The sequence below is a fragment of the Aspergillus multicolor genome, assembly GCF_047715735.1.
Source record: "Aspergillus multicolor strain CBS 133.54 unplaced genomic scaffold BDW74scaffold_17, whole genome shotgun sequence".
NCBI lineage: Eukaryota > Fungi > Ascomycota > Eurotiomycetes > Eurotiales > Aspergillaceae > Aspergillus > Aspergillus multicolor.
This window is the reverse complement of record NW_027395968.1, coordinates 391,465-417,722: the sequence shown is the minus strand read 5'-3', so window position 1 is coordinate 417,722 and position 26,258 is coordinate 391,465. Positions and strand designations below refer to the sequence as shown.

The window sequence follows — 26,258 nt, the reverse complement described above, 5'->3', positions numbered from 1 at the left end:
CTTCTCTAACCAACAACCTCCGATCGCATGTCTGACGTCTTCGATGATGGCGGACATGGTAGACGATAAGTATGTCATGCGAAGGCTGCCTGACACCTCCAATCTGTCCTTAATCGCTTATCTGCTGACTGCCTTTGTTCGCTCCACCAGGTTTATTGGCCTTGCTTTGGCCGTGTTGTCCTCTGTAGCTATTGGTTGGTCTCCTCCCAGACACAATTTACATACTCTGAACCGTGCCCTAACACTTGTGCTAGGTTCGAGTTATGTCGTCACCAAAAAGGTACGGAGTAGCTGCTGATCGGGTCTCGTATTCGACATGCCTGCAAGTCTAAATCTAACATGAGTAAACAAGGGCCTTATGCAAGCCGCAGAGAAACATGGCTTTACCGGAGACGGATTTGAGTACATATGGAGCCCGGTATGGTGGTGCGGGACGATCATGTGTATGGTTATTCCATCCAACCCAGCCTGCATTCATAGGACTGACAAGCTTTCGCGCAGTGATCTCCGGGGAGTTGATGAACACCGCGGCCTACGCATTTGCTCCAGCAGTGTTGGTTACGCCACTCGGGGCTTTGAGCGTACTCATTGGGTGAGTAGCCGGAGAACCTTCGCTCACTTGCGCCGCGCTGATGACACCTATCAGCTCCTTAATGGGCGCGTACTTCCTCAAGGAGGATATCAGAGTCCTTGGGAAACTCGGATGCGCTACCTGCTTATTGGGATCAGTCTTACTAGTCCTTCATGCGCCAGGTGACAAGGATATCCAGACCATCGATGAAATCCTGCACTTAGCTATTCAACCATGTCGGCAACCCATTCCTCTACCTCCTCCTACACGTACTAATAGCTATCTAGTCTTCATCATTTACTGTATCTGCGTCGCAGCCTTCGCTGGCTACATGATACTCAAAGTCGCCCCAGTGCAAGGCCGGACGAATCCATTAGTCTACATCTCAATCTGCTCCACCGTTGGCTCCGTCTCGGTCATGTCCGTAAAGGCCTTCGGGATTGCAGTGAAGCTCACCGCAGGCGGAGACAACCAGTTCACCCATGCCTCGACCTATGTCTTCGCCTTGGCCTTGGTCGTCACCACGCTAACACAGATGAACTACTTGAACAAAGCAATGAGCGAGTTTCCTGCGTCGCTGTATGTTCTCTTCCTCTCGTGCATCGGCCTTTCGAGTCCCTAAGTCATATCTCTCATACTAATACACCTCCAGGGTTAACGCAATGTACTACGTCGGCTTCACAACATGCACACTCTCCGCCTCAATCATCTTTTACCAAGGACTCAACACCAGCGACTGGAACAGCATCACCTCGATGATGTGCGGGTTCCTCCTGAACTTCACGGGCATCTCGCTGTTGACCCTATCCAAGACCGCTTCCTCCTCTGTATCGCCCAAAGGCACGGTGCGCGAGGTCGGCATGCGGTCGCTAGACCTCTCCCATAGTAGGGGCCGATACGACCACGTCCGCACGAGTAGTTTGGAAATCGAGCATGCGCGCCCGAGGCGGTTCTCGGGACCTGGGATGGACAGTTGATATGGGTACTGACTTGAGCGATGCTGTTTTCCTTTTTCTTATTTCTGTTTTTCAAATTCTGTATTTCCTTCAGGTAGAGTTGCCTTCCGAGTTTATTGGTCCTGATTAGCCATGCGATGCGTCTAGATATATTTTTGGTTGTGGATAGACCGTCCGTTTTCTAGGTTGGACAGCAATGTAAAGAAATATATCGCGACGGAATGCTCAAATCGTATCTTGTAAGCCCTTTTCAAAATGACAACCCATGTGATCCAAGTCAAATGTAACATGTCCCATGGACTTTGTGTTCATGTGTCGCAAGGTTGCCAGGGGTCAAGTCCCCTATGTCTCATGGTCATCAAAAGTTAGGGCTGATGCGCCTATAAGGGGACCCACCATCTAAGCACGCTACTTAGTTGGGAAAAACATAGAACTCCAGAGAGAGAAGGGATAATATGTGACTGAACTGGTATCTCTAGATTTTCCTTTACCACCATAACGTCAAGAAAAGAGTCATTAATCTTCATACATAAGCCTCGAAAACCACGCATTTAGCCTCGGCCGACCGCGTCAATAATTCAGAGTTCGCTCATCGGAAACCAGCCTGAGCGCGAGAGTTCTTGATCGTCTTCTTAATGATGTCCTCGACCTCGTCCCAGTCCTTGGTGTCGATACGCTGGATATCCGTGTTGAAGTACCTTTGAATCTGGTTGAGCATTTCCCACTCCTCGCGGTTTGAGACGAAAGAAATTGAGACACCAACACGGCCGAATCGTCCAGTACGACCGATACGGTGGAGGTAAGTTTGGAAGTCGGCCTGGCGAGGGCCAGAACGGGGTGGTTCCTGGTGGATCTCGGGGACGTCCTGAGAAGGAATTAGCAACCTGACAAGGGAAGATGATGGTAGAAAGGAACGTACGTAGTTGATGACCATGGAAACTGTGGAGACATCAATACCACGAGCGAGGACGTTGGTGGTGATGAGGACCTTGGCGTGACCAGCGCGGAATTGATCAATGATCTCATCACGCTGAGAGCCCTGGATACCACCGGTCAAAGACGCAACAGTGTGGCCCTCGGCGACCATGCGTCTCTCAATCTCAGCGGCAGATTGTCGTGTCTGCAGCGGTTAGTGGCGCTCATCCACCTGGCAGATAATAACTGACCTTAACGAAGATAATAGAGGATCCGACAGTAAGCAACCCGTAGAGTTGCACAAGTGTCCGGTACTTATCCTCATCGCTAGCGCAGTCGAGGTACATTTGCTTGATACCTTCCACAGTCAATTCCTCATGCTGCAAAGTAAGTTCGTTTGCCGATGGCGCGAACTTTGAAGCATATTGATGCACGTGGGCAGGGAACGTGGCCGAGAAAAGAACGACTTGGATGTCCTTAGGCAAAAAGCTGTACGGGATTAGTCGCGACCCAAGGACGAAAGCGTAGAAACTCACCCTTTTACTCGCATACACTGGTCACCCAATCCTTGCTGATCGAGCATGTTATCTGCCTCATCCAGGACAATGACCTTGAGTTTCAAGGACATCATAATGCGCTTCCTAATCATTTCCATAACAGTTCCAGGTGTACCCACGACAACAGAGGCCTCCAGACGAGTCGGGCGCGCCGTTGTGTCAGTTGGAATAGCGGTGCCAATCTTCAGTCCGTCCAAGAACTGTCCCATAACCTGAACAACGCCGACGATCTGACGGGCCAATTCTCGCGTTGGCGCCAGGATCAACGCCTGCGGCGTGTTCTGTGCCTGCTCGGTGGTCAAGTCCAAACGGCTGAGAATGTTCAGGACGAAAGCGGCGGTTTTGCCAGTTCCGGACTGGGATTGGCCGATTAAGTTCTTAGGAGGGTTGCCCATCAGCAGAGGTAGGGCACGCTCTTGAATTTTGGAAGGTTTGCGGAAGTTCATAGCGGACAATCCCTGAAGGATGCGCGGGTCGCTTTGCGAGGAATAATATGTTAGATCATCGCCATGCGATATGATGCAGCGCAACACGACTTACAGTCCGAGATCCTCGAATTTCTTCACGGAGAAGAGGGGGTTGTTGGGGTCGGCTTGAAGATCGCTGAGCTTGACTTCAACGTCGTACTCCGGCTCCGCAAGGTCTGAGCCACCCTGGTTAGGTGTGGCACCGTCGGTCTGGCCATTGTCCGCGACAGGCTCTGTGGTCTCTATTGATAGCGATTATTAGCAAGTGTTGAATGCGGAGGGACTGGAAACAGAGTGACAAGTCGAGCGGGAATCGAGTCGGCTTGCGTACCTGTAGGGTTCGAGATGCGATCAGCCAGAGAGCCGCCAGTTGGAGCGTCAGAGGCCATGTTTGTGAGATGTGACGAGGAAGAAAGACAGGGGAGTCAAGGTGTTGGCGGGGATGAGGAGTGCGCTTTGGCGGGGTTCAAGGCCGATTAACACGGTGGATGAGCGAGATAAAGGAGAGTACACCGCCCCAGTAAAAACCAAATGCAAGCTGTAAGAATAAGCGGGTAATTGGTCCAGCTCACAAATAGCGCAGTGAAAAGAAATCGTGACAATGAGATGTTGCAAGCAGTGACAAAAAACAGACCAGGCCTTGACCTCAACATGCCAAGACACCAATCCCGATCAAGCACGACCGCACAGCTTCGGAAGCGGCAGGCGGTGACTGATACACGGGTAAAGGTATGACGTAGCTCGTAATTAATCCACCATAAGGCACCAACGTGGCCTAACAAGGGCTGTTCCGGTATTGTCACCAGCTCTTCCTATCTACTCGCCGGTGCCTTGAGTCTTCCCCGCTCTCTCGCATTGCCCGTTCAGATCGAAGAAGCAATAACTGTCCTCAGGTACTGGCGCACTGTCAGTCTGTCGGTTGAGGCTTGCAGCAAATACGTCTTATCCGCAATTGCTCGCCAAAGCCCTAGTTTCTACCCCGCGAGGTTGTTTGTCTGCCTCTTTCCGCTGCTGCCTGGGATCCACAAGTCGCATGTTCCAAAGTCCCTGGTACATTCGTTTGGACAATGGCAGCCGCTGAGGCCGCTCCCCATTTTGGGGCAGAGCTGAAGGTGAGAGCTTCTGGTAGAACGTCAATCATGCCGCCTGAGCTAATATTCCGCCGGAGTAGGATGCCTTCAAGCCGGTCAACAATTGGGTACGATCCTCGATGTCATTTCCCCGCATGTACGATGCCTACGGCAAGATACAGCAAACGCGATGCAGTACACTGGCGCCGGTGCTAAATGCGATATTTAGGTTTCCAATGGTATTTCTTGGATGGAGGAGATACAGCAGTTCTACCGGGAACGAAGCGTGATCGAGAAGGAATATGCGGCGAAGCTCACGGCTCTCTGCAAAAAGTACTATGATCGCAAGGCCAAGAAAATCAGCCCGTTGAGTGTTGGAGACAACCCTACAATGACCCCTGGGTCCCTAGAGAGCGCATCTCTTACGACGTGGACGACGCAATTGTCGGCTGTGGAATCGCACGCCGCAGAGCGGGATAGGTTCGCAAATGACCTGATAGCCCAGGTTGCAGAACCACTCAAGCACTCTGCGGCCCAGTACGAAGAGCTGAGGAAATGCCATGTCGATTTCCACGGAAAGCTTGAGAAGGAGCGCGAGGCCAGCTATAGTGAACTGAAGAAGGTCAAGGGCAAATATGACGGTGCCTGTCAAGAAGTCGAAACACGGAGAAAAAAGATGGAGAGCGCATTTGATCACGGCAAGACGAAAGCGCAGACAGTGTATCAACAGCAGATATTGGAGATGAACAACGTTAAGGTAACTTGATCGCTCCCTCCACTGGCAAATACTGACAGGACAGAACACATACCTCATAAGCATCAACGTGACGAATAAGCTGAAGGAAAGGTTCTTCCATGAATATGTTCCGGAACTCCTCGATGTAAGTCGCCAGAATCGGTGGGCGAATACCTTGGCTGACGAACTCTAGGGCTTACAAGACCTGAACGAAACAAGAGTAGGACGACTGAACACCCTATGGTCCCTTGCCGCGCAGCTCGAGAAGTCTTCTCTTACCAAGAGCGCAGACCACATGGCGAACCTCGCCAACGAAATCCCTCGAAACCAGCCTCATCTGGACTCCCTCATGTTCCTGCGGCACAACGTTACACAACTGCAGGAGCCAGCCAACGTCGGCTTCGAGCCGAGTCCGGTGTGGCACGATGATGAAGCGCTCATCACCGATGAGGCGGCCAAGGTATTTTTGCGTAACCTTCTGAGCAAGAGCAAGACACAGGTTCGCGAATTGCGAGTTGAGTGTGACCAGAAGCGCCGAGACGTGGAGGCAGCGAAACGTATACGCCAGAGCATCCAGGAAGGTAGCGATAACCGGAACGAAGTAGATGTCGTGAGGTCTATCTTTTTTACCCAGGAGTCTCTCCATGAACTCGAGCGCAAACGGCTCACTGCGGAAGTCGAGACATCGACCATCATATCCGTGGTTGGCGACCTATCACTTGGCGCCAAAAACCATAACTTCAAGTCGCAAACATTCAAGATTCCCACGAACTGCGATCTTTGCGGAGAACGCATCTGGGGTCTGTCTGCTAAAGGCTATGACTGCCGGGACTGCGGATACACCTGCCATAGCAAATGTGAAATGAAGGTGCCAGCAGAGTGTCCAGGAGAGCAGACCAAGGAAGAGAAGAAGAAGCTCAAGGCGGAACGACAGGAACAGGCCAGCGCAGCTCCGGCAGTTGACCTTGGTCCTACCAGCTCGGCTTCCGTAGCTCCGTCCTTAGCGCGACGGGATACGATGAATTCCTTGAGTTCTGGTTATGCAGTCAGTGCCAACCGGTCTTTGTCCAACGTTGGCACCCAGGAGTCTGTCTCGGAACTTCCTGATGGCCCAGCCAGCTCCGCACCTACCGCTCCTGCTGCGACCAAGCCAGCGGTGAAAAGAAACCGCATTCTTGCTCCCCCGCCTGCTCAATATGTCAGCAGTCCACCACCGGCAGAGTCACCTACACCCACTGCATCTCAAAAAGAACCACGCGGAAAGATGCTATATCCGTACCAGGCGACGGGGACAGACGAGGTCACCGTTCAAGAGGGCGAGGAAGTAACTGTCCTCGAACCAGATGGTACGCTACCTTAACCCTGCAGGTAAAATAATCAGCTAACTAAACCAGATGGGTCGGGCTGGATGCGCGTTAAATCTGAATCCTCGGCCGAAGGGCTCGTCCCCGCATCCTACGTCGAAGTACTACCGGCCCCCGCTGCCTCCTCCAGCCCCGCCGGTCGACCTGGGTCTACATACTCCAACTCTTCGGCGTCACTAGCAGGCAGCACAGCAGCAGCCGCAGCGAAGCGAGTTGGACCTGCTGTAGCGCCTCGCCGTGGAGCAAAGAAAGTGCAGTATGTGGAAGCGCTCTACGAGTATGAAGCGCGAAGCGACATGGAATGGAGCATGGCTGAAGGGGAGCGGTTTGTCCTGGTCAACCGTGACAGCGGCGACGGCTGGGCTGATGTTGAGCGTGGGGGCGTTACGAAGAGCGTTCCTGCAAATTATATTCAAGAGGTATAGATTTGTTTGACTGTAGAGGGTCGATTCCTTTTTCTCGCAGCTGCTTGTCTGTTCTTGTTTTCGGTTTCTGATCCCAACTGCATTATGGAGTTTGGAGACTAGCGGTTACTTTATCATGTTGTGTTGTTCTACTTGTTCCGTTTTCATTGTTTGTGGACTCATGAGGTCCCTGCACAGCTGATCTGATTGCATCTGTATAGCACGTAGAGCCAATTTCATCCCCTTTTTGAGCGCATAACTCCTCCAACCAAGCCACTACACGGAGCAGTGTGGCTGGTTTCGCTGCTGCCTAGATGATAGAGTTACCAGGGTCCAGTTTACCCTGAATTTAGCCAGCTGTCAAGGACACTACTGTTCTTACTGTTACCCCGGCGGAGATGGAGATTGCCAAATTGACGGATGCCAACTGAGTCACAGGGCATTCCAGTCAGGACTGCGTGATTACATTCCTATTCCTCTGGCTGTATACCCACCCCCCAGTCAATAGCCATGACTTGCAGGAATGATGATGATCGCCAGCGCCACAGCAGCAGATTGGCTCTGGCGATAAGCTTCAGAGCGAGCGTCTGCTCAGCCACCTCCATCCAGCTTTTGTCCGTGCGTCATTGCATCACCAGCCCCATGCTGCCCCGAGCTCCATCCCTTTTGTTTTCCTACCTCGAAGTCAACAAAGGAAACCTGGGGAACGATGATTTGCAGTTTTTATTGGATATGAAGGTGGTACTCCAGGGTTGCTTCGATTGAGGAGACACTAATCAGCCAGTCTGACCGCTGGTTAGGTGTGACACTGGGAGACGAGCGGGATCGTACAGGGAGGATCCTCGACCGACTGTCCTAGACTCCGACACTTTGTATGAGGGAATTGTTCGCCAAATCGCCAGCCCGCAGCTAGCACTGATGAGGAAGCTCCTGCTTCAAGATTGAAGCAGCTGAAGCGCCCTCAATCGGGTCGGAAATTACCACACAGTGACTCTCCCTGCACCGCCGCTCTCGCTTCTTCGCTTCCTGGATGCAGCTCGTTGTGCTTTGGTCTTCCCCTTCAGACACTGGCCCGCACAAATCCCAATATCCTCTGTCAAGTTACACAATATCACAATTCCAAGAGCAAGACCACCGCCAAAGTGATGAAACTGGCTCCATTCTGCAGCTGGGGACCAGGGAATGAGCTCTCGTCCCGGTGGCTGTGCTCTCGACCGAGACTACCCAGCTCCTGCTAGTATTTATGCAGATTGGTTGCTTTTCTTTTCTAAGCTCTCCCCACAGTCCGCACATATAAATTGCATTCCATCTCGTCATGGCTCCCTCCGTCTCTCTCACCTTCGCGCCTCCAAGGAATGCTCATAGACGGTGAAAAGTGGGCTTGTGAAGCTTGCGTCCGCGGTCACCGCACCTCCACCTGCAAGCACCATGGTATGGCATTCCATGTCTTACATCCTGAAAAGGCATCTTCGTGAGCTGATCATATCGTAGATCGACCGTTGATTCACATCAACCGGAAGGGTCGACCCTTCTCGACCTGCTCAATATGCAACTGCACGCCATGCAACTCGCCGGAGGAGCACAACCGGCTGAAACGGGAAGCCGAGCTGAGAATGAGATCTCAAGACCAAAATGTTAGCGCATCACCATCAGCGAGATCAACCCAAGCTTACTACCTACATACAATAAGCCAAACCATATCAATCAAAATTTCGAGATCTCCATGCTGATTGCACTTTCTCGTCTCCTCTGCTATACAGGGAGCCTCTGGTAGACATCATGCTCGTTCAGCCCCTGCGCTTCTTCCCATCGCGCCACGCCCACCCACGTCTCCTCCGGCGTCCATCGCTATTCAACCTTCCTTGCGCTCGGGATACCGTGATAGTCGTGGTTCTCAACCCCCCGACGTTGCTGGCCGTACTGCTGCTTTTACTCCTCGGCCTAGAGCAGCGGTACCAGCTACAGGGAGCAGAGGCGCGCCACAGGGAGCGCCGCACCACCGTATGCATTCCTATTCGACTCCGGGATCAAGATCGGGCCATGGTTCCTCCTCTATGCCCTCTCCTGAGCACCAGCAGTATGCTCTACAACCTGATCTAAACTACCATGGATCCCTCTCCCCTCTAGCTATTCCCTTTGGGTCTTTCTCTCCGCCATTATGCTCCATCTCCGACATCCCTGGCTCAATGTCGCTAGTCAGCCCATACGCCAATCCGTACGGTGCTCTGGACACATCTTTCCTGGATGCGAGCGACGGACTCGGAGCCGCTGCCTTCCCCTCCTTGGAGAATTTCGATCTGAGTACAGCTGGGTTCCAGGATGACTTGATGCAGGGGGAGTGGAGGTGGCTTGCGGAAGATCATGACCAGCATGGTCTGAGATAGTTGACGACCGGGACTGGAGCTTACATTCTGCATCCGGACGACTACCTCGAAGTTGGCGCTGTTTCGGTTTCTTTGTTTACTTCCCTTTCCGGAGGCGGGGTGGGATTACTCTGACTAAGTGGGATGATGGCCATGTTCATTAAAACGGTTACGGAACCTCAGGGCTGGGTCTGGAGAAACGGTACAGACTTGGCTTTTTGAGTGACCTGTCGATCCTTCTTATGTTGGATCTATAATCCGTCAACGATGGCACTCGGGTGGTAGTTAGTGGTTAGTGGTAGATATATAATCGAAGGATATTTGTGCCACACTGGCAACCACAATGTAAGGCAAAACAAACGCAGTTAGCTCTGACTCCCCGTTGTATACTTCGCCATAAATTAAGTACACAATCTACCCGACCCGATTACCTCTGGAATCTGCTATTGCAGTAATCATCCCGATCCGCTGATGCTCCCCGGGAGTCCCCTGTGCCACCATCATGCGGGCCCGAATATGCTAGTTCAAGCTATGCCGTTCAAAAAACTGGATAACAGACATCCCTACTGGTAATCGTTGGCTGCTCACAGAAGAAGCTACGGCTGATTGAGGAGCATATTTGCAGAAATGGCGTAAGCTCAGAAGAGACTTCCTGGAAGACCTTAGCTCTTTGCTGGTCAGCACCTTTACGATGCACGCCGTGTTGGCATATCCTAATTTCCTTCTAGAGGTAAATCCTACACTAATCCAGGTGAGTGAAGCGGTCACGGTATTGTCCGTAATCATTACGGACGGTGGAACGCGATATGTACTCATTACCTCCTTCCAGACACCGCACATTGTACGCCATCTCACTCGGCACTTGCGCTAGAGCGGGCTGGGCCTCTATGCACCGAGTGTGCACCTTAAACTGTATTGGAGGCATGCTGATCTGTAAAAAGAAATGTGCAATCAAGAATTAGATGGCCATCACCAAAGCTCGGCATGATTTGACCGTCCATCGCGCCACAAGAGTTCTAGGAAAGGGAAGAAAAGCCACGGTTACCGGGCAGAGAAGAAGAAGAAAAACCTTTTGGTGAAGTTTAAGGGGATTGGGAACTGAGTGTTGACAGGAACACTGCATCAACACCGGTACTAGGAAAGAAGTCAAGGTTCGCTTCAGGATCAGGTACAGGTACATCGGAGCACGAGGACGAGCCCAAATCTCAAGACAGTCTCTCCAAGACCTCCTTCCCCTTCTCATCTAAATCCGGGTACGGTCGTACATGACACAAATCCATCCAGAAAGCCTTAGCCTCTTCATGCCCCACCCCATGAACACGCATTCGCTCCCGGAGCAACCCCTTCCACTCAACGTCCAACTCCGTGAACCAAACGAGGCCGCGACATATTCAAACCAGATCGGGAAATAGGCAGCGTACTCCCAGTCCAGTATACTAACGACCTTCCCGTCTTGGACCATGACATTCCCCAGATTAAGGTCGCAGTGGGTAAGAACATACAGCTCGCATTTCGGCAGGCGTTTCTCTAGATTCTGCAGGACTTATGTAGGGAGATGGGATAGGTGAAGACGCAATGCGCCCCAGAGTTCCGCGTCTGAATGGAACGGCCCGCGTGGCTCGAGGTCTAAAAAGAGCAAGCATGGATAGCACGGGCTGCCGTCGATACACTGGATGGAGCTTGCTGTGAGAGACCGAAGCTGCGTGCGGATTTGGACGACTTGGTCGGCGATACTGATCTTTGGGATTGGGTCAAAGAAGGCCATGCCTCTAGTGTTTGGCCTGGTGCGCGCTCGTTCATAACAAAGTACCGGCCATCATGATCAACCCAGTCGCGTAGGACCTTTGGGACAGGGATGGTTGTGTCGGTTGCAAGGTAGTTGAGTGTTATGACTTCGATTTTCGCTTTGGGGCTCTCGTCGGGTCGATCTTTCAGAATTACGTCCAAACCAATGGACCAGACGCCCCGGTCTGATGCGCCGTAGAAGAGCTTGAGGTGACTGGTATAATCACACTGACTTTGTTTCTTGGGTGTCCAGCTGCATGCGATGCAGGCTTTTTCGAGGGGCTCATCCATTGGGGATGGGGTGAAAAAGGAGAAGAGACAGGGTTGAGATTGAGAATTTGAAGGGGAGGAGGAGAGAAAGAGAGAGAAATTTTGCAACAAAGACCCTTGTTTGTCTAGATTGGATTCTTCTGAGAAGGAACCTGGAAGCATCCAATGTGTTATTGTACGACTTCTCGGACACCCTTTTGGATGTTTTGACCCTGGCCAAGGGCTATCATTGCTGTATAGCAGCTTCTTGATAGTTGTGAGAGCCTGATGCATCGAAGAAGACTATAATAAGTGATGCTTTCTGTGCGCAGAATGTTCTGACGTTGGTCGTATGTATATCTAGATATCTAAAGGAGGTGGTGCCGCCGGTTGACGGCAACCCGTCAAGTGTAGTCCTTGGCCACCTCTGCGTTTTACCGACCAACCCTGATTCATTCACTAAGGCAGCTACCTCGTGGCATATCGCATCAGATGTACGCAATCGAGTTTTGTTTCAAGAACATGAGACATTGATTATGAGTCTATACTCAAGACTCTAACGTGGCTAACACATGTACCATCCAACTGTACAATCTTGGATGTCTGGTAAGAGTACTAGGCCCGGGCAAAATCAATACACATACCATCCGGCCAGTCAAGAAAAAAACTCCGGAGAAAATACATTTGACAAGACAATCTAACTTCCATCAATCAGTTTAAAAGAGAACAACACCAGCACCGACCATGGTCGACAGGACAGTCACCAGGCCGACGAAAACGGGGGCCATGGACATGCTGGGGATGTGGAGACCAGCAGCAGCGCCATCAGTAGGGTCGGAGGAACCGCTGCCGGAAGAGCTGTTGGAAGAGCCGGAGACGGTGTTGCCTTCGCCATCGGTGGTGTTGCTGGAAGAGGGGGTACCGGCAGTCTGGCTACCAGCACCGTCGAAGCCAGGACCATCACCAGCACCGTCCTCGAAGTACTTCTGAGCCTTCTCGGGCATAGCGGGGAGAGTGTCCTCGGAGTCGACGTCCCAGTTGGGGGCGTTCTTAGCGGGACAGGGGTTGGAACCACCGGTGCTATTGTAGCCACCGTCACCCTCGGGGTTAGAGGTCTTGGAAAAGGCGTTCTTCAGGGTGTCAAAGTCGTCGAGCTCGGTAACCTTGCCGTTCTTGATGTTAACCAGTCCGTAGTCGCTCGGCTCCTGGGAATACTCGTAGACAAGACCACCAGAGTAGACGCCGGTCATCTTAGTGGAGTAAAGAGCCTCGACCTCACCGAAGTCACGAGTGTTGGTGTTGCAGCCGTACTCGGAAAGGAAGAGAGGAAGACCGTAGCCGGTGAAGTTCTTGACCTTCTGGTCCCAGCCGGACTTCTGGAAGGAAGAGGGACTGCACCAGGAGTAGTCGTTGAAGGCGAAGAAATCACTTCGCTCCTCATCAGTACCACAGTTCATGTATTCAGCCATCTCCCGACGGTTGGTGTCGACGTCCGCCTAGAAAATATTTATTAGTACATTGCGTATACACTACGTTACGGCAAGACTCACAGCAGAGTATCCAACGGGAACCTGGCGGTAGTTACGAGCGCTCAGGTAGTTGCGCAGGTCGCGGGTCACGGCCTTGACATAAGGAGCAGTGATGGACGACGGGCCGTCGTTGATAACTTCGTTTCCGGAGAAGAAAGCAAGGGTGTTTTTGTAAGGAGCGAACTTGTCGATGGTCGCGAAGATGTACTGAAGATACACCTCGTTGTAAGAGATGGCGGGAGATTCACGGTTGATAGAGTAGAGAGGAGTGTTCACGTCAAGCACAAGGTAGATGCCAGCATCAGCCAAGGCGTTCATGCACTCGTCGTGGTCCTTGGAGTTGTCGACGGAGTAGACACGGATGGTGTTCAGGCCGAGCTCCTTGAACTTGGCGATGTCGCGCTTGCAAGTGTCGGCATCAGCGATGGGGTCAGCCAGATCGGACGAGCCACCGGGCTGGTAGTCAACACCGCGGATGTAGAAACGCTCGTCTCCTTTGAAGAAGGCGTTACCCTTGACGGTGATGGGAGTGACATCGGCGCGGGCAGCCAACTTGGGCGCGGCGAGAACGCTCGAGGCGCTCAAGGTGAGGGCAGTCGCAACGCTGGAGCCCTTCATGGTGAATGTGTGATGATTTGGGGAGTTGACAGACGAAAATGGTCGATTAAATGTGGATAATGGCGGGTTCAGAAGTGATTATCGCAAAGGCGCAGAAAAGCGAGTGTGAGAATTATAAAGGCGAGTCCAAAAGAGCGACGGACTGACTTGTATGCAGGATAAACAAGAAAGAAGGGAGTCACAAAGCGATCGAAGGGATGGAGGGGAAAGATGAAGGAAGAAAGAAGGCTGGCAGGGAGAAGGAGAAAGCTGGAGGAGGGCACTACTGGGGCGCGCTTGCATAGGGGTGGCTACTGGCCACTGCACAGACTCAGGCGAGACAAGCCCACGTCCCTGTTTTACCACTCCACTCCCACAACAACTCTCGACCCGCGCTCCACCATCTACCTCATCATTGAGGCTTTCTTTGCCCGTTGCTCTAGCAAGATCAAACGCCAATTCTCAGGCATCCACTTGTTCGCTGCGATTGCTTTCATTGGCATATCGGTCTTCCATGACTACGCCTATGCTGCCTCCTCAGAGACACTCTTCGGCCGCCGAGTCGATTCAGTAGGTAATTTGGATACCACAATACCGTCCCAAATGTGAGTCGCAGCCAATCCACACCCCGGATGGAGCATTCGTCATCTCCGACAGTTTCAAGATGCGCTGCAGTAGATCACCTACCGGGGCGGGCAGCGATAGGCGGATCGCCAGGGGAGGCACCACTGAAAATGGCCTGACGAGTGGCTCACATTTTTGGAATTCCAGCCATCAAGAGGCAGTGCTCTTGGACAAACAAATCAGATTGTGCGAACCCGGCAAATGGAATGAAGATGATTCCCTTTCAGGCTTTGTTCTCTGTGCTGGTGGGTCGCTGCGGGTCGCTTCGACTGGGGTCCTCCATTCTTAGTCCCTGAATCAAACCCTGTCACAGGCTAATTACCCTGGCTTGACCCTTCCAAGTGGGATGCTCAAGACTCGATGATGCCAGCCTGCGTCGACCACTTGGAAGCTCGCTCTTATACAGCTACTCATTACTCCGGAGCAGCCTATCTCCAGAGCACGACGGGAGTACTCTTCAGCGCTTGCCATAAAACTCAACGGTCGGCAGCAGAGTCCTGACCGTGTAACGATGTCCGGTTCATCACGTGCTCCATGGTCCACCAAGATATTAATATCTCTCGTCCCTGGTTATTATTAACCGCATTGTTTATCCCATGCACGAGTCAGAATTGCCCAGACTGCCCAGCAGTGGCAAACCGCTGAGAGGTTGCGCTGTACAACTCTCGACAACGCACACCTACATGTTCATCATGTGCGTTTACCTTGAGGCGCGATATCCGGTTGTCTCACCAAAAATAAGAAGCTGATGTCAACTTCAACTTGGTATGTCTCTCCATCTAGCCGGTAGGAATTCTGGCTTCTACTAGCACGAAGTCTAGATCGGTTCGCGCTCCAATTTTAATCTTTCCTGGCGAAGAATAAGAGTCCAAGACTTTTCGGTGCAAGTTTCATCGTGAGGTCGTTGGTCTAGATCGCAGGCTTTCAAGCCACAGCTCCACTCGGAATCCGAGGGCCCGACAGCTTCCCTTGGCAGTACCTGGCCAAGGCCGATTGTTATCACAATCCGGTATAAAAAGTTCTCTGCCTACGCGGCTCGCATGCCATGAAGCTCGGCTTTTTACGCCAAGAGGTAATGCCAGGAAGAGCATCTGCAAACCCAGCGGCTGCGAACCCCGTCGCTCGTAGTCACATTATTACGTCCAGAGTATGTCTGCCAGACACGATGACTTGTTTCAGCAAGGCATATATGCGCCTCGAGCAAGTGAAAAGATGCCTGCACTGCATAGGAAGGGGAACCAACGGCCACGGCTAAGCGGCTACGACGGAGTAGTGTGTTCAGCTGCTGAACTCACTGTTACTTCAATTGTCTAGCAGTTGGCAGCAGATTTTCACGTCGGCATCAAGCATTACTCTGATGCATCTGCTGGGGGAACAAACAAGAACGGGTGTTTCGAGTTCGCTCGATCATAAGATCAGGGCTCGATCGCGAGTTCAAAGGCAGCTTGACTCAAGGCATGTATGCTGTGTCTTGCCAAGCTTACCCTAACTCACGCTCTGATCCGCACGTAAACTCCAGTTGCCAGATTGGTGACTCGCAAACTTGGCATGCCTGATATCAGGAACTTTGTCCTTGCCGTTACAAGACAGTTTCTCTGAAAGATGTCTTATTCTAACATTCTCGAGCTTGCGAATATCCAGAAGATCATAACTGATTCGAGGGAAAGAGCCGCGCAATCAATAGACCGCGGGAAGAGAACCGACATTTCAATATCGCAACGACCTAGTACACGTACTAAGACAGCAGTCAGCTACCGCACATCTAAAACCACGGAAAAATCGCACGTACCTGAAAATACTCGTTCTCAAAGTCTGTCTCATCCAGCATACCCTTTTCGAATGCCAACGCTATTCTGCTCCCTTCACTAACCCCTCGCTCTTTCCAAGCCGCCCTTCTCTGGGAGTTTCGCCACCAAAGCAGTACCCATAACCCAACAAGGCATATCACCTGCGCTGCAATGCAGAAGAACATCATTCCCACTCCTAGTGGGTACCTCGGTGCTTGTTCGTTCTTGAAGAAGAATGGCCCGACAAAATTACCCAAGCAGTAGCCAATGATCAGCAGAGCGTTGGTGGTGATCTTCTTTGTGTGACCTGCTGTGTTGGCGGTCGCAACCGACATGGAAAGTGTCCAGGCGGCGGTGTATGCAAAGGAGATCCAAAGACAGACAAGGCGGCCGTAAGGATTCGAGGAGGGCAGAAGCCAAAGCCCCAGGACGCCGACCAGGAATGGAATGATGCACAGGAGCATGGTCAAAAGTCGGGCATTAGGGTAACGAGTGGCGAAGAAGCTGCTCGTGGTAAGTCGACTGTCATTTTACCCGTTTGGATAAATGGCTGAGACTTACCAGGCCAGAGGACAGATGATGAGCTGCACACCACCGGAAGGCATCTGGATAAGCGTCGTTTGCAAGGTGGAGAAACCCATCCCTTTGATGATCAGACCTTGGAACTGGCCATGGTCAGTCTTCAGAGAAGTCGTGCATGGGCAAGCTGACAACATACCGAAGTCAAACCTCCGTTCGGCGAGTTACTCGTCACCGCGAACAAAAACAACAACCAAGTCTTGACGTCCATCATCGCCTCCCAGAACTGTACCAACTTGAACTCTTCGTTCTCAATTCCTGCTGCGTTGTCCTTGACTCTAGTCAGGACCAGGTCCCTTTCCCCATCCTTGAGGAACTTTGTCCTTAGCGGCGAGCCCGGCAGGAATATCAGCAAGATTACACCCCATGCAAAAGTTATCGCGCCCCAGATGATATAGAGCACTCTCCAACTCGCAATCGCTGAATGGATATGTCCGATCCCAAAAGATGCTATCCCTGCGATTACATACCCAAGCCCAGCGGAGCCGATCCAGATGCCCATGCGGAGTGGCTGCTCGCGCCGCGAGTAGTACATCGAGAACATCAGCATCGTTCCCGGGTTGATCGAGGCCTCGAAGGCGCCGAGGAATGTGCGAGCTGCTGCCTGACCGGAGAAGTTTGTGGAGGCGCCGTGACACATGAGGATTGCGCCCCAGATGATCACCTAGACAGTTGTATTAGCACAGTATACACTTGCCGACTGCTTTATCGGCACCCGACTCGGATGGACCACCTACTGTTCCTGCCATGAAGTAATTGATTGGCAGCTTTTGAAGCATCACGTTGGTCGGGAACTCCCAGACCAGATATCCCAGGTAGAAGATCGCCCCGAGCCACGAGTACTCTGTTCCCTTGAGATGCAAGTCATCCTGAAGACCGAACACTGCAGCATAGGAGAGGGTTGTCTTGTCGATTGATTGCAAAGCGTAGGTAATGCACAGTAGAGGGAGGAGACGGAGGTCGAGTTTCCAGCGCAGGCGGGTGGCCGTGGCATCATCAACGGCGGCGATCTCGATTGAGCCTTTGGTAGGCAGAGAGTTCAGCCCTGTATGGTGGTCTTCAGTGTCAAGGCTTTTTATGTCCATGGCCTCTTTTGCAAGAGCGGACATGATGCTGCCGGCCTTGAAGAATGAGTCAAAGGAACAGAACTGGAGGTAACCCCTGTCCGGGCGGAGGCGGCCATGGCTCATATAAAGAGAGCCAGACCATATCTTGATATCCGGAGAACACTACCCCAACTTCACCAACACGGGAACTGATGGATCCTTCCAACCAACGACCCATGTCATGGCTTATCTCCCTCCAGATGCTTATCTCGTCTCCAAGTTCTCCTCGCCGAGGCCAATTGCGCGGCAAACTCCTTTACAGCCTAAACGGCTATACACGATCCTAAGAATAACGAAGGCTACTTCATGAGTTGGAGAACCTTTGATGGACGATAGATATTTGAGTCCTTATCACTTGGTTTCCCCGCTCCATCTTCATGCAGATGGCTCGGAAATTCTGTCTCCGTAGTCAACATACCTGCACAGCATGGTCCAAAACCACCCATACCAGTCCCTCGACATTGACGAACGAGTCAAACGCGTCCTCCTTAACACTCCCCTGATTGACGGTCACAATGACTTACCCCAACAGCCGCGAGCCATCACTAAGGGCAAGATCTACAACAACTCAAAATTCGACCTCGAGAAGGGCTTTGAGCGGGGGATGACGGATATTCCGCGATTGCGCGAGGGTAAGTCTAGCAGCTTGAATAACTACAAACGCCGTATTACATTGTAGAAAGAGCTAACAAAAGCACAGGTGCTGTCGGCGGTCAGCTCTGGTCTGTTTGCGTACCATGCCTTCGGTCCGCCGAGAACTTCTCGACGCCGGAGTACTCGGACATGGCGCGAGATGCAATTGAACAGATTGATCTTACACTGAGACTGGTTGAGTCGTACCCGGACGTGTTTCAGCTTGTGGATGGCCCGGGCGATGTCAGGAAGATCTACCAGGAGGGAAAGATTGCTTGTTCGATTGGGATTGAGGGGTACGCGCCTCCCTACAAGCACAAATCTATTGAGAGATTGGCAGCTAACGGGGATCTTGCTATAGACTTCATATGGCCGGTAACAGCATCGGCATCATCCGCGCGTTCTACCGTCTAGGCGTTCGATACGTAAGTACTACCATAACCTCATATACCGGCGCGCTTCTAAGCATGCCAGTGCACCCTAACCCACGTCTGCAACAACGCCTTCGCCGACAGCTCGACCTCTAAAATCGGGCCCGTACACGGCGGCCTCTCAAAGCTAGGGCGCTCCGCCGTCGTCGAAATGAACCGGCTCGGCATGATGATCGACTGCTCACACGTTTCTGAAGCCTGCGCGCACCAAGTCCTCGAGCTCACGCGCTCCCCGATAATGTTCTCACACTCGAACGTCAAGTCCGTTTTTGACTGCCCGCGCAACCTCCCCGACGATGTCATTGACCGCGTCCCCGGCAATGGCGGTCTCATCATGGTGACATTTGTCCCCGAGCACGTTTGCCATCGCCGAGGCGAGGCCACGATGGAGATGCTCCTCGACCACCTGTTCTACATCGCGAACCGCATTGGGTGGGAGTATGTAGGACTAGGCTCGGACTTCGATGGGATTGCCTCGGTGATCAAGGGGCTCGAGGATGTGAAGTGTTACCCAGGGCTCCTGAAGGCGATCCTTGATCGTGGGGCGACAGAGGAGCAATTGGCTCTCGTGGCGGGCGAGAATGTGCTTAGGGTCTGGGGGGAGATTGAGAAGGTGAGAGACCAGATGAAGGCTGAGGGTGTACTTCCTGTTGAGGATGTCTGGGAAGATCGCACCTGGTGGCGGTATGATGGGTACTATCAGATGGAGGACCCGGATCCGGAGGATAAGTTGGGGCTTGGGTGGTATGGGGTTCCGCCGCCGGAGGAGGGGTTGTATCTTAAGGAATAGACTTGGATTGATGGAGAGCGTAGTCTTATCACAGTCAAGGAAGAACGTAGGGTAAGGCATTACGAATTGATCGAAGTTATGCGAAGGGCCTACTCACTACCGACTAGCCATACTATGCCCTAACCAGGGTTAAGTTAGGCCAGGCAGGTCTCTACCGTAACCCGATGCTTCAGAATCAGGACGGGCTATTCCTATCCATAGACGATTAGGATACGTAAAGAATACCGCGAATCTAAGCTCGCGAGTCCAGGACCTTCCATACCCGCTTACTGTACCGTATATCGACCCTCTAGATCCATCCATGCTCCGTCCCGAATCTTCCAAAGCCGGCCCTTCCATCCGCAAAAGAATGAGAATTATCAACCCAACCCCGTGCAAACTCAAAAACCCTCAGGTATAAATACCTCTGTTTTCCTCATTCCTCTCCCTCTCTTCTTTCCTCCCCACGAGCGTCTATTCTTACAGCCGTTCTTAGTTTATTCTTCTGAGTAGCTTGGAGTGTTGTAGGTAAATGCCCTTCTCACTCAATGCTTTTACTAGCTTCCATATACCGTATGTATAGGCAGAGGCTTTACTACATCTGTAGCAAGGAACATAATGTGACACCGAGGAATCCTTGAGGCCTCACACTGTGTCAAGGAGGTTCTAGCGCCCTTTAGAGAACTGATGCCTCTTGGACGTGCCATCGCAATGCATTGCAGCCGGGACATGCACTGCGTCGGGACCATGTTCCCTAGTTGGGATCCAGGAAGGGATGCGGTGACCAGCCCCGGCCGGCGCTTGAGCAATGTCAGGAGGACAAGGACGTCCTTGCGGGTGGAAGCTTGGGGTACGTTAGGGGCCACACCCCTAGGAGGGATGAGGACTTGGACAGTGATAGGGGCCTTGCCCCATATGAGGGAGCGTACTACGTTGGGGACGATGACGCGGACGGTGTGCTCGGATAGCCGGTAGTAAGGTGCTAACAATCATATTATGTTGCACGTACCAGGTCTTTACTACGGGGTATCTGGGGCTAATTGCTGAAAGCCCTAGGCTAGGGAGGAAGATGTTGAAAGCTGTATGCAAGAATAAGCTGGCGCTGGCCAGACAGGGACTTTTTTGTGAACTATCTAATCTATCCAAATAACTCATTTCATAGCATCATTCAAGCAGAATAACTCCCAGAATAAATCCCAGATGCGAATAAAAAACCCTCGGCGGCCTGTGCTCTCAATGCATACCCATGACAAATCCAAACGCCTGGTCCAGAATTGCGAGACCCTCCTCAATCTCACCCGATGTAACGGTAACCGGTGGAGCAAGGCGGAAGACACCACCCATACCGGGTAGGTTGACAACGTTGCAAGAGAGCCCTAGGGCCATAGCTCGATCAGAAACAGCCTGGCCAAGCTCGGGTCCAGGATCACGGGTCTCAGGGTCTGAGATGATCTCAATTCCTCTGAGTAATCCGCGTCCACGAATGTCACCGATGCACCAGTACTTCTCCTGCAGCTTGACGAGTCCCTCATATAGCTGGATGCCACGCTCGGCAGCGCGCAGGCAGATGTTGTCGCGCTCCACGATCTCGAGGACCTTGTTGCCGACGGCGGCGGTGAGAGGGTCGTTGAGATGGGTGGTGAGCCAGAGAAAGCCGGCTTCCTTGCAGCCCCTTTCGATCTCGGCGGTGGTGCTAACGGACGCGAGGGGGAGACCGCAGCCGAGTGTTTTAGAGAGGGCCAGAATGTCGGGAACAATCTCGTCGTACTCAAAGGCAAACATCCGGCCTGTTCGGCCGACGCCAGTTTGGGCCTCGTCCATGATAACCAGGATGTCACGTTTGCGACACTCTCCAGCCATACGCTTGAAGTAGCCTTTGGGCGGGTCGAGGATACCGCCGGTAGAGAGAATCGGCTCCATGATGAACGCCGCGATTGAACCGACGCTCTGGCGGTCGATCATGGACCAGCCAAAGTCCATCTCGGCTTCCCAGTCGTAGGAGCCATCGGGCTTCTTGAAGGGTGAACGGTAGGCGTATGGAGCGGGGAAAGCGAGGGCTCCGGGCATGACGGGACCACCCCTTCGACGACCGGCGGAGTATGTGGCAGAGCCGGAGCCCTGAGTGAGGCCGTGGTAGCTGGCGGCGAAGGCGATGACTTCGAATTTGCCGGTGTAGACCTTGGCGATCTTGATGGCGGCTTCGGTGGATTCGGATCCGGTGTTGAGGAAGAAGGACTTCTCGAGAGGAGCGGGGAGGAAGCGGGCGAGTCGCTCAGCGAGCTCCACCACAGGGTAGGTGATCATGTTGCTGAGGAGGTGATCGAGCTCAGCGACATGGTGCTTCACGACCTCGACGATCTCCGAGTGTGAGTGGCCAAGGAGCGAGCTCATTTGGCCGGATGTAAAGTCGAGAATTGACCGGCCATCTTGAGTGTAAAGTCGTGTGCCGTCCGCCCTGGTTATGACAAGAGGGGAGTATGGCACTCCGGTGCTCATGAGGTACTTGTCGGCCTTCGCAAAGAAGGCGTCGACGCCGTCAAGTTTCTCAACATTGTCAATAGAGTCCATTTTAGCGGCGAGAGGGGTACATTGGACGGTACGGGAAGAGAATGAGAAGATGAGCGCTTGTGAAGGACCAGATAAGGCCAGACGCCATGATGATTAAATACCAACACAGTGGAAAGTGCTCTTCCCCTCCTCCAGACTCCCTCAACCCCCGCGGCCAACCTCCAGAGCGCCCGCGGGCAAGTGGATCCTGCAGTTCATGGCTGATAAGAGCTTCGGCCAATGGCTGCGCTGGACGGGTTCCACCACTTGGCCGCGGCCAACCTTTTATCAAAGTCACTGGCACGCGCTTCTATCAAACTCCCCTCTCCTGAAGTATGCCGGTTGATCTCGGAGCTACCTCTCCGACAAAAGCACGAAATCAGGTTATAGGCTCGTGCGAGTTCTCCATGGTATTCGCGGCAAATCTCCATTTCTCCATTACCATACTTCGCCAGATGGAGGGCCAATCCAGCACCCAGCCTGAAGGGAGGCCTTACCGGTCTCACCTTCACCCTGCCTGCTTGTCGTGCAGAAAACGCAAGTCTCGCTGCAAGACGAGAAGCCCCTCGGAAATATGTGCCATGTGCCAGGCATATGGTACTGAATGCGTTTTCCCGCGATCCGACGACCCTCGAATGCCTCGACAGCAGAAAAGTTGGCCGCGGAGAGCGGCTCCCAGGGCCCGCGTGCACAACACACCGTATCCCGGCCAGTCTCCTGCATGCACAGCTGCCAGCCGAGCTCCTCAGCGGTCGATAGATCCCCAGTCGCAGATACCTGCAGATTCAATTCGTCTTCCGCAGCAACTACGCACCGGCCAAGATGCCCCCCACGCCGCCGCCCCTGAAGGCAGACAGGGGGATTTCCCTCACCTCATGGGCATTGTCACAGAAGCAGAGGACGATAGCTCGCATATCATCAGCCCTGCGGTCGCAGATGATAACGATATACTGGAAAGTTATCTTTCGGCGATTCCTTTCGCCCAGAAGAGGTGTATGATCCCCACGGGCTCAAGTTCCAAACGACATATTGGCCCAGTACGGTTCAACGTTGTGCCCAGGCGGCCATTAGGCGTCGTGGCGAATCAGTCTTTCGCTGCCTCAAAATGTGAGCTCATCGAGAAGTATATGGATCCCGATATTGACGAATACCTGAATCTGTGAGTACCCTCGTAGCAGTTGTGTCTTTCCAGCGTTGTTGACCAGCTTCAGCTTTTTTCTCAAGGCCAATCCATGTTTCCCGCTCTTCGATGAAGCCTCATTCCGAGGCTCCTACTCCTCTCACAAAGAAAAGATCTCTCCGGCCCTTCTCTGTAACCTGTACGCCAACTCTCTCGTGTACTGGAAAAGCTCTCGCAGGCTGTCTTGCGGTCGCACTCCCGACATCCGTTATATCTGGAACCAAGCCAACGAAGCTCTCCATTCGGAGCTGTTTCTATCGCCTGGACTCTCATCAATAATGACCATCCTCATCAACGTTAATGGCAGACCAAGCACATCTATGTTCGGGAATGGAGGCATGGTCGGCATGGCTGTTGCATTGTCCAATGCCTTGGGACTCAACCGGGATCCGTCTAGCTGGAGCATATCGCCTATGGAGAAAAGTTTGAGAATAAGGATTTGGTGGCTCGTACTTATACATGATCGATGGTAGGGCGCTTGGGGACTCTTCGTTGCCCTCACTAACCTGAAGCAGGTGCAGTCTCGCATACGGAACACCTTTGCAGGTGCACCGCGCGCAGTACGACGTGCTATTGCCATCTGTCGATGATATCTGTCCTAATCCTGATGCGACCAGTGATAGAGCCGCTGCATCTGTCTTTGTGGCACTGGCGACCTTGACTGACGTGCTCGCACGCTATTTGGAGCATGTCTACAGCGTGTCGAGGGACTTTCCGCAGCCAAGCAGCATGTCTGAGATGGATTTGGGGCAGATCCTCCGAAACTGGGAGGAGTCTTTGAGCGATGGCGTGCGTCACCTAGTGCTCCGAGGCATAAACCTGGAGATCCCTGGCGGCGCAAATTTTCGATTGGCATACCTTTCTGTCAAGCTTCTGCTTCGTCGTCTTCAACTCAATATGAGCAAGAGAAATCTACAGATTGAAGATGATCTTGCATCCCCTTTCTATATGCATGCCCAAAGAGCGGCGGAGGATATTGCTTTTCTCGTGCAGGAACTAGACGAAAGTCAGTTCCGCGGGTTTTGGATTCCAGTCCACGCTTTTTCTCTCACGAGCGCTACGATGTTTTTGCTCCGCAGTGGCCTGCGGATGAGGAACGATGGTCGTAACACGCCGCTCAAAACTGCCCGAGACATGATCAGTGCCCTGCAATCACATCGCCAGAATTTTGACTGGGACCTTGCGGATAACTGCCTAGCGCAGTGTTCCGAGTTACTTGAAAGAATTGGCGCGGCAGACAGTAACAGTGGCATGGTCGCTCCAGAATATCCAAGTATCCCAGAGAACCTGGGCAGCCTAGACATAGACCCATCTGTCCTGGAAGAACTCTTCGGCAATGCTGGGTTTTCTGAAAGGTTTGAGCTCTGGTAAACAGCCGTGGCCCACATGGAACAAGTGAGTATAGATAGCTTGATATGGGCGTTTTAGGAGCTAGCAAGGTCTGCTTGCCGAGAACATGGCAGCAGCGCAATCTCCGGTGCTATCCCCGGCTCCTTCCAGGATTCATCTCAACCAGATGCTGGATAACACTTCGCCCCTTCCGATCCGAGCCTTGTCTAGAAACTCCAGCGACATTACGCCGGAGTCCAGACTTTGCGACCTCTGCACTCCTCATCCATCCTCAAAGCTCTATCATTGTCTCGGCTAGAGCTCTATCCAATTATTGAAAAGGGTATCTCCATCCTACACGGTGAGCGAGGCAGACTTTGCGTATTGACAGAGAGCACCCAACTGACGATTGAAGATGCGTTCCTTCCACCGTGCAGCAGGTTGCCTTCTGCTCGTTGCTGGCGCCAGTGCGTGGCGTCATTCAAAACTCTTCACTAGCGCACCTGCGTTCGCCGAACACCCGTTTCCCACGATCCCGGTCGAATGTCCTGAGCTTGGTCGGTCGGGTACCTACATTGACAAGGACCACACGTCAGATGGATCTGGCTTTGTCCCGGCTCTGGCGTGGCCTCCCCCAACGGACGATACCGTGGAATATGTTCTCATCAGCGAGGACCCGGATGCGCCTACTCCAGACCCTATCGTTCACGGACTATACTACCGGATTTCCCGCGATAAGACTGGAGTGCAAAGCCCCGATTTCCGCATAAACCCCGCCAGCTGGGAACCGTACATGCTTCGCGGTGGCTTCAAGTACGGAAAGAACAGAAATGACACGGTTTATATTCCGCCGTCTCCGTCCTTCGGCCATGGTCCCCATCGCTACTTCTTTGAGCTCATCGCATTGAACGACTCGATTGATACGGATAGGATGAGCCCCCTGGCAACCTATGACGAACTCCAAAAGGAGATTCTTGGAAAAATAGCGGGTTGGGGTGAATGGGTCGGGGTGTTCGAGTACCCTGAGACTCCACTTGAGGCGGAATAACCGATGTTTGGAACCTATCTGTAGCCGAGCATTGATTGAGGCTTCCTTCGTATTGTTCCTCAAGCCGCTATCTTTATCGGCAGACCGATATCTGAGTTCCTAACCCTATCATCAGCTCAATATACCGGTTCGAAACATTATGGTTTCCTGTAAAGTTGGCAACGGTGGTACGCCACAGGCTTGTGTAAACATCGGCACAAGTCTGGGTTAGCAACAAAGTGTACGGGAGCAGAGACTAAGGAAGAGCTTGTCTCACCGAGTCAGCTATTCATAGAACCTTTGCACTTGACGTGATGTGCGTGAGGGGACATATGACGCATATTCTAACTTTGGGCACCCCATCGATGATCAATCGAGATGATGATGGCTTGGTTCTTGAAGCTGTTCAGCAGTCCAACTCGCCGGAGCCTGGTGGTGAGGCGTTTGAGCTAGGTCAGGTCTAGACTAGTGCACTTTGACCTTGAGACGCAGCCAATCAGAGCTGTGTGAGGATGCCAAGAATAGAATCTGGCTCCACCAGTACGGTTAGGCGTTGCCGGCCTCCTTGCGCTCCCGGTTCCCGAAGCTTAAGGAGGATTGAACAACAGCGTGGGCAGGATTAGTGATACTTTGGAGTCAGCTGAGAAGGGAAGACTTTGTCCAAGAGTAGCCTTGGATGGAAT

General features: G+C 52.6%; 12 protein-coding genes across 12 annotated transcripts; 7 read left to right on the top strand and 5 right to left on the bottom strand.

The window, feature by feature from the left end:
- BDW74DRAFT_155559 (uncharacterized protein) lies at nt 1–1,740 on the top strand. Its single transcript, XM_073724854.1, has 8 exons — nt 1–69; nt 151–194; nt 255–280; nt 353–443; nt 502–592; nt 647–807; nt 859–1,150; nt 1,224–1,740. The coding sequence occupies exons 1-8, from the start codon at nt 44–46 to the stop codon at nt 1,546–1,548; spliced, it is 1,056 nt and encodes a 351-aa protein (XP_073582608.1). The 5' UTR covers nt 1–43; the 3' UTR covers nt 1,549–1,740.
- A 137-nt stretch (nt 1,741–1,877) lies between these two features.
- Nucleotides 1,878–4,054, bottom strand: dbp5 (ATP-dependent RNA helicase DBP5). The gene is made up of 6 exons (XM_073732582.1): nt 3,798–4,054; nt 3,540–3,708; nt 2,979–3,476; nt 2,694–2,931; nt 2,447–2,647; nt 1,878–2,392 (listed from the first exon to the last, which is right to left on the bottom strand). Exons 1-6 carry the CDS (start codon nt 3,853–3,855, stop codon nt 2,117–2,119), a joined length of 1,440 nt encoding a protein of 479 aa, XP_073582607.1. The 5' UTR covers nt 3,856–4,054; the 3' UTR covers nt 1,878–2,116.
- Nucleotides 4,055–4,354: 300 nt separating this feature from the next.
- On the top strand, nt 4,355–7,353 carry BDW74DRAFT_155554 (putative actin polymerization protein Bzz1). The gene is made up of 6 exons (XM_073724853.1): nt 4,355–4,578; nt 4,638–4,664; nt 4,766–5,293; nt 5,337–5,417; nt 5,466–6,618; nt 6,667–7,353. The coding sequence occupies exons 1-6, from the start codon at nt 4,534–4,536 to the stop codon at nt 7,059–7,061; spliced, it is 2,229 nt and encodes a 742-aa protein (XP_073582606.1). The 5' UTR covers nt 4,355–4,533; the 3' UTR covers nt 7,062–7,353.
- Nucleotides 7,354–8,311: 958 nt separating this feature from the next.
- On the top strand, nt 8,312–8,907 carry BDW74DRAFT_34785 (putative Cu-dependent DNA-binding protein). Its single transcript, XM_073732581.1, has 3 exons — nt 8,312–8,471; nt 8,532–8,672; nt 8,721–8,907. The coding sequence occupies exons 1-3, from the start codon at nt 8,396–8,398 to the stop codon at nt 8,768–8,770; spliced, it is 267 nt and encodes an 88-aa protein (XP_073582605.1). The 5' UTR covers nt 8,312–8,395; the 3' UTR covers nt 8,771–8,907.
- On the top strand, nt 8,449–9,933 carry BDW74DRAFT_155551 (uncharacterized protein; the record flags this gene model as incomplete). Its single annotated transcript, XM_073724852.1, has 1 exon — nt 8,449–9,933. A coding segment is annotated over exon 1 (376 nt), but the record flags the coding sequence as incomplete, so codon positions are not given.
- A 675-nt stretch (nt 9,934–10,608) lies between these two features.
- Nucleotides 10,609–11,479, bottom strand: BDW74DRAFT_168722 (aminoglycoside phosphotransferase family protein; the record flags this gene model as incomplete). Its single annotated transcript, XM_073726888.1, has 4 exons — nt 10,609–10,700; nt 10,775–10,945; nt 10,976–11,172; nt 11,214–11,479. 4 exons carry the CDS (start codon nt 11,477–11,479, stop codon nt 10,609–10,611), a joined length of 726 nt encoding a protein of 241 aa, XP_073582603.1.
- Nucleotides 11,480–11,884: 405 nt separating this feature from the next.
- gel1 (1,3-beta-glucanosyltransferase gel1) lies at nt 11,885–13,689 on the bottom strand. The gene is made up of 2 exons (XM_073732580.1): nt 12,988–13,689; nt 11,885–12,933 (listed from the first exon to the last, which is right to left on the bottom strand). The coding sequence occupies exons 1-2, from the start codon at nt 13,582–13,584 to the stop codon at nt 12,154–12,156; spliced, it is 1,377 nt and encodes a 458-aa protein (XP_073582602.1). The 5' UTR covers nt 13,585–13,689; the 3' UTR covers nt 11,885–12,153.
- Nucleotides 13,690–15,910: 2,221 nt separating this feature from the next.
- Nucleotides 15,911–17,662, bottom strand: BDW74DRAFT_179460 (uncharacterized protein; the record flags this gene model as incomplete). The annotated part of the gene is made up of 5 exons (XM_073729475.1): nt 15,911–15,922; nt 15,977–16,478; nt 16,536–16,639; nt 16,693–17,217; nt 17,291–17,662. The coding sequence occupies 5 exons, from the start codon at nt 17,660–17,662 to the stop codon at nt 15,911–15,913; spliced, it is 1,515 nt and encodes a 504-aa protein (XP_073582601.1).
- A 237-nt stretch (nt 17,663–17,899) lies between these two features.
- Nucleotides 17,900–19,759, top strand: BDW74DRAFT_34651 (dipeptidase). Its single transcript, XM_073732579.1, has 4 exons — nt 17,900–18,291; nt 18,360–18,588; nt 18,654–18,717; nt 18,767–19,759. The coding sequence occupies exons 1-4, from the start codon at nt 18,087–18,089 to the stop codon at nt 19,511–19,513; spliced, it is 1,245 nt and encodes a 414-aa protein (XP_073582600.1). The 5' UTR covers nt 17,900–18,086; the 3' UTR covers nt 19,514–19,759.
- An 837-nt stretch (nt 19,760–20,596) lies between these two features.
- BDW74DRAFT_34617 (aspartate aminotransferase family protein) lies at nt 20,597–22,217 on the bottom strand. Its single transcript, XM_073732577.1, has one exon. It carries the CDS (start codon nt 22,058–22,060, stop codon nt 20,726–20,728), a length of 1,335 nt encoding a protein of 444 aa, XP_073582599.1. The 5' UTR covers nt 22,061–22,217; the 3' UTR covers nt 20,597–20,725.
- A 403-nt stretch (nt 22,218–22,620) lies between these two features.
- Nucleotides 22,621–24,590, top strand: BDW74DRAFT_179457 (fungal specific transcription factor domain-containing protein; the record flags this gene model as incomplete). Its single annotated transcript, XM_073729474.1, has 3 exons — nt 22,621–23,198; nt 23,251–23,688; nt 23,735–24,590. The coding sequence occupies 3 exons, from the start codon at nt 22,621–22,623 to the stop codon at nt 24,588–24,590; spliced, it is 1,872 nt and encodes a 623-aa protein (XP_073582598.1).
- A 187-nt stretch (nt 24,591–24,777) lies between these two features.
- BDW74DRAFT_34620 (YbhB/YbcL family Raf kinase inhibitor-like protein) lies at nt 24,778–25,895 on the top strand. Its single transcript, XM_073732578.1, has one exon. The coding sequence runs from the start codon at nt 24,964–24,966 to the stop codon at nt 25,594–25,596; it is 633 nt and encodes a 210-aa protein (XP_073582597.1). The 5' UTR covers nt 24,778–24,963; the 3' UTR covers nt 25,597–25,895.
- The last annotated feature ends 363 nt before the right edge of the window (nt 25,896–26,258 follow it).